Below are 10138 nucleotides of genomic sequence, written 5' to 3'. Positions count from 1 at the left end.
CAAGTCTCTTTCATAGAGCAATTTCACTTTATGTGAGATACAACTACTCATACTTGGTCTGAGAGTGGTCTTTTTGTGCCAAATCGCATGCTCCAGTTGAGGGGAGGGCCTAAGATAAAATTGCTCCCAACTGCCTACCAAATTAGGTGATTTAAAATGAAAATTAATTTGGTAGGGGAATGAAAACCTCTAGTTATAGAAAGCAAATCTGCCCCCAACATTAAACGACAAAAGAAAGAAAGGAATAAAAATTAAAAATTAATAGCAAACCAAGTTTGAATTGTTTCGTATGTGGAATCTTTTCTTCCACAAATTGTTTCTCTACGAGGGAAAAAATTATAATAAAGGAAGGAAGGAGAATGAATAGGAAGAAATTCATATAGTCTGCCTATGCATATTGTTGTTTTGTAGGGTAACATAGCATAAATAGAGAGAGTAAGGGGAGGGAAAGAGAGACTACAACTTCACTTTGCTACGTACAACAAACACTTGAATAGAACATAAAGCGCAGGAAAAAAGAAAAACAAAGTGGTGCAATCTACCAAAAAGCTGCTATAAGCATTAGATATTGTACTGGCTTTAGCGAAGACAATCAGAACAACCACCATCTCCTTCGTCCATGCTTTTTCTGCACCAATTTAGCAATGACTTAATAAAGCTAATGTATTCTTAGACACCCTTTACATATCGTTGGAAATGTAGCAAAGGGAAAGAAGACAAAAGTACCTTTTGATCCTGATTCCTTTCAGACTCCATAATGATAGGCTGAGGAAGTACAGTATTGTCAATATTCTGAATGTATGGCCGGACCTTCTCCTCCAACATTTTGTTAAGCTGAGATATGAACAGATGAGAGAACATATCAGCAACTAAAATCAGCTACATAAATGTTTCTAGTTGTACGAAGATACAGGAAAAATATATCAAACAATTGTAAGTTCAATCAACTTGCAGAGACCAGCTACGCATACGAAAAACATGTATCCAGGCATTGCCGGTCATCTGCATTCCAGAAATACGACTTTAAAGGACTGCATGTCCTAGATTGCTCTCAAAATTGTTTTCATGAATTTCAAGAATTTACAACCACCCAGTGGAATCACACAAGTGGGGTCTGGGGAGGGTAGCGTGTATGCAGACCTTACCCCTACCTTGTGAGGGTGGAGATGTTGTTTCCAATAGACCCTTGGCTCGAGGAACAATGCGTATTTCAAGAATTTACAGATTACAGTTAATAACTCTGAAGGAGATAGTCGAGACTTTTCAGCTAGAAAATCATTTAGTTAAGGTGTAACTTTATGATATGCTGTAACATTCTGCCCTACAAGTTGTGTTGGAGACTGTTTTCATAAACTTAAAATTTCAAATACTTTTAGAAGAGTATGCTATGAGACTTTTCTAGGATTAGTAAAAAATAAATTTAATAGAAGAACATCCCACCTGGGAAAGGAGTCATTTATTGAGGCAAAGGATATATTGACTATCACGCAAATGCTTAACCAGTTCATTGAAGGGACATGCTAATTTCTAGCCACCATAAGAATGCAAATTTGTACTTCAGTACAGCCACTATGTAAAACGATGGACCAAGCATACTTCACAAAGTCGGCAAAGACCAAAGAAGCCACAGGAAGTGGGACAACAAAGCAGAGGGGCATAATCACATACATCTAATATGGAACTTCAAAGTTATTTTACGAAACTAGGGCCGTTTATCTAATATGGAACTTATATTATTTTACAAAACTGGGGCCGTACATCCAAATAAGGTTTTCCCTTCTGTGACAGAACAACAATGCCAAAAGCTTTCTATCGTAGTAGCTTTTTTTGAAATGGTCAGTATTGCTTTCCATTGTAGCAGTTATACCAGTAAAATTATTGGGAAAATTAAAGTGTGCATGTTTATGGGAAAAGGCCAAATTTGTCTAGATTGAACAGGGTGAAAAAAGAATCAGAAACCTCCATGTTCAACCTATTTTCCTTTATATCTCAAGAAAGGACAATACATGCAAATTGCTATATTGGTATGTCACTGTAACCATGCTCAAGCATAAAGTTCAACAAAACTCTAAGATGGCCAACCTTTTCTTCTCTCCACTTTGCTTCCCACTGAGCATCCAGCATCTTTTCGGCAATTTCTCTTTGGGCATTAAGAAGAACTGTCATCTCATATAGTTTTTTTGGATCTTTGAGGTCCTCTTCACTCCAAGAAGACGTGTCTAGTGGAAGGTTCAACTCCTGCCAATGTTTGTATCACTCCATATGAATAAGGAAAATAAAAACAATAATAGAAGAACGAGAGAATTTTCCCATAAATCAATTACTACTTACTTAAGCTATTGCTATAGAGGAATTTAAAAACAGACATAGGATAGCAGATAGAAGGAGAGCTTTCTCTATCTTTTAGTTGCAATCTATAAAATGATTTGTCGCAAAAACAAATCATCTATTTGTACAACAGTAATTTATTAAATAATCCAAGATAAACTTCTACTCCCCGTTTCAATTTAGATGACACACTTTCCTTATTAATCCGTTCCAAAAAAAATTACACATTTCTATATTTAGAAATAATTTAAATTTAAACTTTTCATTCTACCCACTTTACCCTTAATGAGAAGCTTTTATAGCCACACAAATATCATGGCCCCACTAAGCTTTTGCCCCTTAAACTTTTAGCACATGTTTCAAAGGTCTTCTTCTTTTTTTTTTCCTAAACTTTGTGTCAATTCAAACTACATTATTTAAATTGAAATGGAGGGAGTAACATCTTTCCAAAATTTTACTTCATCATTTAGATAGGTTGCTGGTTAGCCAAAAAGGGTATCCAGAAATTAGCAGGCATTTGAACAAAATATAACCAGAAATAGTTGAAAATTTTAGTGAGGATAACACACACCCCCCACTTTTGAGGACGCGGTGGAGGGTCAAGCTTCATGACTTCTGCCTCCAGAGCTTTCTTGGCCTTGAAGTAAGGAATGTTCTTCACAATAACAGGATCTTCCCTAGCTCGGCTGGGGTCAATAGAGATCAAGGCCTGTAAAGATAATATAGTCAAGAAAATTGATCTGAACATTATCAAGACATATTTACCCCAAGAAATGTGTCATACATCTTGCAAATACTCCCATCCAAGTTTTCTCTTGGCCACCACATCTCGAAGTTGATCATATCGCATAGATTCCTGGAATGCAATAAGACTACATAAGCCATTAACGAAATCTTGGCTCCTTGTCAATATGCTAATTCCGCAAGACTACCACAAATTTTGAACTTCATTAATAATCATAGACAACAACTGTTAAGTCATCTTCTTCAACGAGTTTAAGAGTCCATATAGCTTTTCTCTGGATTCTGTCACAGCTCAATTGCTCATAAAACTCTATGGTGAGACTCCTCCATAGAGAATTAGGATAATTTATCCTTAAAGAAGGGAAGAAAAAGAGAAGAAGAACAAAGAAGTCAACAAAAACATGTGATGGCTTAAGACTTGAGTGTTGGATGTTTGTAAATAGAGCTGAATGGAGAAAACAAATTCCTGTATCTCAACCCAGCAATGGGATAAGGCTGACTAGTGACTTCAGTTGAAACTCTACTACGGTTAATCTTTGGTGAGAATTTTGTAATAAAATAATCATTTGAATAGAGTAACATAGATGAGTAAGGAACATGATATTTCTTACTAATACATCATTCTCCAATCCTTAAAGGAGTACGCTCAGATGAACATGTTTCCGCACAAAGAAAAAGAATATCAAGCATGCTTGAGGATGAAACAACTCAAATTATAGCGTCTACCACAGGCCATGGGTATTTAGCTACATGCACAAGTCCTAAATTCACAATCAGTTAGATAATGAACTCTTGATGTTTAAAACTTACTTTTGATCATTAAAAAGAGAAAAAGAGAAATTGTATGATTTGCACTTGGAGACTTTGAGAAGATACTAGAGATTACTTTCAAGCTTATTGTAGAGTTCAGGACTTTCCTATGTATACTTTAGTGGACAAACTTCATTCTACCAATATAGTAAATAGTGCTTGACGTTTTTGCAAAGTAGCATAAGAAAGTGAGTTCTACAAGTTCTGTGTTATCCCTTCCAATTTTGCAGATATGATTTTTCTTTTGAACATTGGGGATATAGTTATAGCACATAGGGAGCGAGACTTGAGAAGAATGTAATCTTGTCTGTTGTATAGGCTTCCTTTTCCTTTCCTGTTTCAAACTGAGCAATAATAGCGCTCAAAATTTACATGCATTTAAGACTTTATCATGGCTCTGCAGAAAAGCTCAACATTATCAGAATAACAGAGCAATTCCGAATCATAAGGGAAAAGCGACGAAAATACTCTTGGACAACCATAAGATAAAGTAAACCTTATATTGCCACCAAATCTTCTGCTTGACATCATCATCATATTCAAATCCTCCCACTATCTGAGGCAAGGTAATCAGCCAAAATGCAGCAATGCTGGGGTCCTTCATACTATCAACAATATGCTGCAACAGTGAATAAGGGGTAAAATGTTACTTTTTTAAAAAGATTCTGAGAAGTGCCACATATCTACAACAGAGCAAGACACTTTGGTAAATACTAAATAGGATGATCACTTCACTAGAGGAAGAAGAAGCTGATTTCCTTTACACCCCACAGAATAGAGAGATTTTCTCTATAAAAAATAGGAAGGAAAACATTCTTCTTTATTTTCCTCTCCTTTCTGCACCTCCCCACTAAAGCATAAGATTCTTTAAAAAAGTGTTTTCAAGCAGTGATGTATGAGATCAAATAAGAAGCTTCATATCAAAGAAAGTTAGATGCAAGAGGAAATCCCCACATTATGGTAATCAGTAACTCATTGCAAGAACATGGAAATAGGGGTGACAAAATACTAGCCTCATAAGGATAATCCATCTTTCTCATGATATTATAAGCTTTCCAAGGGGGTTCCATAATCTGTAGCATTCAAAGATAATACAGACATTAGAATGACTATAAATAAATCAAAACTGAAAGAAATGATAAAAACAAGTTTTCCCTAGTGTTGAAATTCATGCCATCAAGAACCTCATCGGGAAAAAGGAGGGACAATTCTCATTTTATTTTCCATTCTTTTTTTTTTATCAAGTTTTGTTTTCCAATCTATCTATTTTTCCTTAGTCCAGAGTACAGAAAACTATTCCCAGTTCACCAGATTTGTAAGTTTTCTCCATGGATGCATTTTTGTGACTCATGCTGAATCCTTGTCTGCTTTACAGATAGCTTATATACTCCATTTCAGTGGCATTAACCAATATAGTGGAACAGATCTATGCCAGAGAAATCTTATAAGTAAACATCTATCAACTGTGAAGAAATCAACCACAGATGCCACTATCTTGTTCATATATGTTATTTTATTTTAGAGGCACACAAAATGGATGAGCAAAACAAGTGGAATTTTGTCAAGATAAAACACTCTCCCACTTATGGAAGCAGACCTCGTGGCTGGTTGCAGGTTTTGTCTCTAATTCTTATCACAAATAGAAAAAGGATATGAAAGGGTCAAATGACCAGAAAACAAAAGAACAGGGAAATTGCATATGAGAAAGCAAACTGCACTTATATTCCAAGTTGGTCTAACACATTTAAGGTATCACACAGCGTATCTATGAAAGGAATGGATGAGGAAAGTGCACTCAAGAAATTTTGATAAGTAAAAAATCACTGCCTTAGAATTCCAAAATTGCACCCAATATAAGCATGATGTAAATTCTCAATTGTTTTCAAGAAGTGGAGAAGAAAAAGGAACATAGAACAGGGCAAAGTTGAATAGAACTCACATCATCTGCAGATATCCTGATTTGCAGCTTGTCTTTGCATTCCGGGCACTTCATCACCCCCTGCAGAATAAGTAGTATTGTCAGCAACACCAATTGCTTACGTTTCAAAAAGGTTTCTGAAGAACAGTTTTCACTTAAGACCAGGCAGAGGTGAATATGAAAGTAATGTGAAGCATAGGCATAAATGAAAACGGTGTATCTAAGAATCACATACAATTCCAAACTGAAAACATACTAGATGAAATGGGAGCATAATGCATCCTATATTTGCATTTTGAGATAGTATCATAACAGGCTCTCTTTAACCAGATTACTGAATAATAGGATAAGCTCCCAGCCAACTCAAGTGTTCTTAAGTTTCATCCAGCATATTTGAGGTGATATTAAAGCTCAAATCAGGTTACCAATAAATGTGTAGCTCTAGGTGATCTTAAAATTATCTCATAAGCTAGGGCTTAAGGTTCTTGAGCAGGATTCAAACCTATTTACCTAATATTGTACTTAGGCACTTAAGTCATCTTCAAAGTCCATACACCTAACTAACACACATTAACTTTTACCTAGTAAGGGCATGGCAAAATACAGTTAAAATCAAATGAAAATACATTTACACGTCTACATAACATAACTCACGTGAGCCAAGCCGCTTTCCGGTCAGGCTTGGCTTTACTTATTCAATAAGCCCTATTTTTCAAATTGGCTTGCTGTCGTGAATCAACCCTGTTCTATTACCCTACATTTAGGATACTTTCTCAAGCCAACAACTTGCTGGCATGACTCACTCACTTCATTTGCAGCAATTAAGAAGCTTGCTATTTTATGAGAACTCGAGAAGTTTCAAAACAGTTCTCACCGATCCATCACAATTTGGACATTCTTTAGATGGCAGCGGCAAGTGAAGGTCTACTGTGGAAGGAAGGTGCACCAACTCAGCTCTGTTATCAGCTATGGCATCTGCAATGGATTCAGCTGTTGCCTTCTCTCCCCTGCGGAGTAGTTTGGAACCTTTAGATAGACATAATTACTCAGTGTGTTTGACATTTTCTTCCTGTATTTCCAGGGAGAGGGTGGAATTGCACAACTAAGATGATAAACAACCACTTAAGACAAGAAAAAGGCAGTGTTCAATACACAACATCACAATGGTGACGCAGCTAGCTACCAACTGCAATTAACTAGCTGCGTCATTGCCAAATCCGAGATAACAAAAGCTGAAGACTAGAATTATCAAAAAAAGTCACATAGGACAGTGGCAGGGGAAAATAAAGGGAAGATAGCAGATTGGTGTATCTTCTATACAGTTTAGACTATGATAAAGGCCATTGCAATAATATTCTAAGAATTAGATTAACTATATTATTGAACAGGAATTGTTTTTAACAGAAAAAGTAAAATCCATCAGTGATAACCTACCTTTTCAATGTATAGTTTTTCACTTGATAATGCACCTTGCCTGACCCTTTGCACATTGTGCATCGCAATGCCTGCCATCCGTTACATGTCCGACAGTCCCTGCAGTTAATGAACCAAGCATCTTCTTTTAACTAAACATACCGTCACCTTCTATAACAAGACATGCCAATCGACTTTTCATTTGACGTATCTTGGCTGCCCATCAGTAGGGAAAAATAAGATGCTCTCTGGCTTTTCGCTTGATTCGTGATTACAACATCAGCTTTTGCATAAAGACATAGAGACCACTAATGAGCAAAGAGAACAAATGTTTTATATCTATCAAACTCTTTAGTCCAGTGGGAATTAAAACCAATGTTGTCAAAGGCGAAAAGCTCTAAAAAGCTCTACAAGTCTAAGGGGGTTTTAGGCGCAAAGAGAAATTATAAGTGTGAACTTTCGTTTTAAAAAGAAGGCGCAATGAAGGATAAATATAAAATTATATATGTAATTGAAAAAAAATAACAAGTTCATTCATAACGTTCTCCTTAACAACTAATACACCTCTTTGCTGATTATATTTGTTGTTTAGTACCACTTAATTCAAGATAGAAATCATTGGCAATGAGGCTGACACCTTAGTGCCTTGCCTACACTAAAGTGCAGCTTAACCGATGCGAAGCGCCCTCTCTCAGCTTTTCTGAGCTTCATGGCTTAAGCACGCCCTAAATGAGCCTTTGACAACACTTATAAAACATGGATTCACTCACTAACACTGAAAAAATCTGAGCATCCAAACCCAAACCTTAAAATAATGGATGGAGTGGTCCAGGACCTTTATATAAATCCTTCCATGCCCTTCACAGACAAAACTTTTGACATGGACCATTAATTAATTTCATTATTTCACCAAAAAAAAAAACATACTTCACATTCAGAAATATAATTTCTAACAAAAAGAAGCATGAGCTGAGATTAAGATTATAAGGAGGGCACCTCTGGCAGAGCACCTTCTTTCCTAGCTCCATCGCAATATCATAAGTACCCACAGTAGCTACCACCTGCAATAAATCAACCAAATATCCTGTGAGCAAAAACCTTATCCAACTAACACTTTCAGCCCAAAAATCCTATTAATTGCAGTCCATGGCCTTTCTATGACATATTAACAAACACTTGAAGACCCAGTTCAGAAAAAGCTCAAAATTACACTTTCCCATTCACGGGCATCTCTGAATATGCTAACAATTCAAACTTTCCAATTCATGGCCTCTCAGTGACATATAAACAAACATTTAACGATCCAATTCAGAAAAAAATTGCTGACAACTAGACTTTCACATTAATGGCCTCTCAGTGACATATAAACAAACAGCTAATGACCCAATTCAGAAAAAATTACTTACAATTATAGTTCCCTATAGTGTCCTCTCAGTGACATACGAACATAAATTTGGATACACAGTTCAGGGAACTCTAACAAATTAATTTTCCAATTCATGGTCTCTCAGTGGCATTTTAACAAGCATACGACCCAATTATAAAAAATAAAAAAAAATGCTTACAAAGATGGCAGAATAAGAGAGCTTAGAGATGAACTCGGGTACGCCGAAGCCCCTAGGGGCGGAGCCAGCAATGTCATAAGCAAGAGTGAAAGGGGAGAGAACGAGTTTTATAGGGAATTCGAATATGTCAATGAGTTGCTGTCCATAGCGGTTAGTGAAGTGCTTGTACTGAAGGTCTGTGAATTGCTTCAAATTCTTCAGTAGCTTATCAGTCCCTCGCGACATTGCGAAGAAGGAGAAGAAGAAGTAGAGGGGGGGATAGCCGAAGTTTGTCTTGCTTTATCTGTTCCTTTTTTTCCTTTTTTTTTTTCTTTTCTTCTCTTGGTTTGGTTTAGAGACGTTTAATGTAAGGATTAATAATGTATAGCTAATAAAAATCGGAATTAATAATCCAAAGATTATAATAAAAGTACTATATATATATATATATAGGGGTTAAAATATGGGTTTTGTTAACTTTAAAAAAAAGAATTGTTTAGTAAATGAGGATTATTGTGGTCACTATGAACCTGTTTGACGAAGCTTCTAGAAGGCCAAACATATTTTATTCCCCCAAAAGAGTATTTTTTTTTTTAATTTAAGTTGTTTGGCCAATACAAAGAAGTACTTTTGGCCAGCAGCAGAAATAGTTTTTCTGCTTTTGGGAAGAAGCATAAAATTCTAGTATCCTCACCATAAATTTAGATTTTTCAAATTATCCCATACTAATTTAAGTTTTTTTTTTCATTTTTGTTTCTAGTTTTTACCATTCTTTTAAAATTAAAGATATCATATACATGAATCATATTGTAACTTTCCAAATTTTTTATACTAGATGTAACAATAAGTAATTATATTAGATAATATTAAATGTTTTGGTATAACTATATATGTAAGATTGATTTAAATCTTTAATATGTTTGTTTACTTTATGTTTTATATTTTAATTAAATAAAATAAAAAATAATAAAAGTGTCTTACGATAAATATTTAAGTTTATTTTTCTCTTTAAACGAATTATAAGACCTTCGTACTATCCTTTTTGGTAATTTGACACTCAAAAATACTTTTTAGAAAGATTGGCCAAACATTATTTGTTTACCAAAGGTTACAAAAAGTGATTCTTAAAACAATTGGCCAAAACACAAACAATTTTTTTTTTCAAAAATACTTTTGAAAAAGGTACTTCTAAAAAAAATATTTTATTATAAAGCGAGTTGGAGTGTACGTTCAAGTTGATCTCTCAAACTATTACCTGATTTTGAATTAAGTTTCTGCACTGTTCTTCCTCTACTTCTTTTAACATAGTAAAACCTTACTACTTATTTTTGGTGTAAATCAAATTTCTTAGAAGAATTCTGCTCTAGCATAGAAGTCATAA

At 35.2% G+C, this 10138-nt stretch overlaps 1 protein-coding gene across 1 annotated transcript; it reads right to left on the bottom strand.

Annotated features, from left to right (window-relative positions):
* Window positions 1-339: 339 nt before the first annotated feature.
* On the bottom strand, window positions 340-9101 carry LOC107809889 (uncharacterized). Its single transcript, XM_016634585.2, has 12 exons — window positions 8779-9101; window positions 8210-8274; window positions 7235-7333; window positions 6675-6807; window positions 5822-5881; window positions 4896-4955; window positions 4379-4501; window positions 3113-3184; window positions 2900-3037; window positions 2083-2238; window positions 727-834; window positions 340-628 (listed from the first exon to the last, which is right to left on the bottom strand). Exons 1-12 carry the CDS (start codon window positions 9001-9003, stop codon window positions 593-595), a joined length of 1275 nt encoding a protein of 424 aa, XP_016490071.1. The 5' UTR covers window positions 9004-9101; the 3' UTR covers window positions 340-592.
* Window positions 9102-10138: the final 1037 nt, after the last annotated feature.

Source organism: Nicotiana tabacum, chromosome 21 (assembly GCF_000715075.1).
Source record: "Nicotiana tabacum cultivar K326 chromosome 21, ASM71507v2, whole genome shotgun sequence".
Classification (NCBI taxonomy): Eukaryota; Viridiplantae; Streptophyta; class Magnoliopsida; order Solanales; family Solanaceae; genus Nicotiana; species Nicotiana tabacum.
Note: the sequence above shows the minus strand (reverse complement) of the source record. Positions and strands in the feature narration are given on the sequence as shown.

Coding starts and splice junctions, on each gene's coding strand:
- LOC107809889 (XM_016634585.2), bottom strand. CDS start 9,003: ATGTCGCGAGGGACTGATAAGCTACTGAAGAATTTGAAGCAATTCACA. Junction 4,502..4,895: donor AGATGGATTATCCTTATGAG/GCTAGTATTTTG, acceptor TCACTGTTGCAG/CATATTGTTGATAGTATGAA. Junction 629..726: donor AAAGGAATCAGGATCAAAAG/GTACTTTTGTCT, acceptor AAATTGGTGCAG/AAAAAGCATGGACGAAGGAG.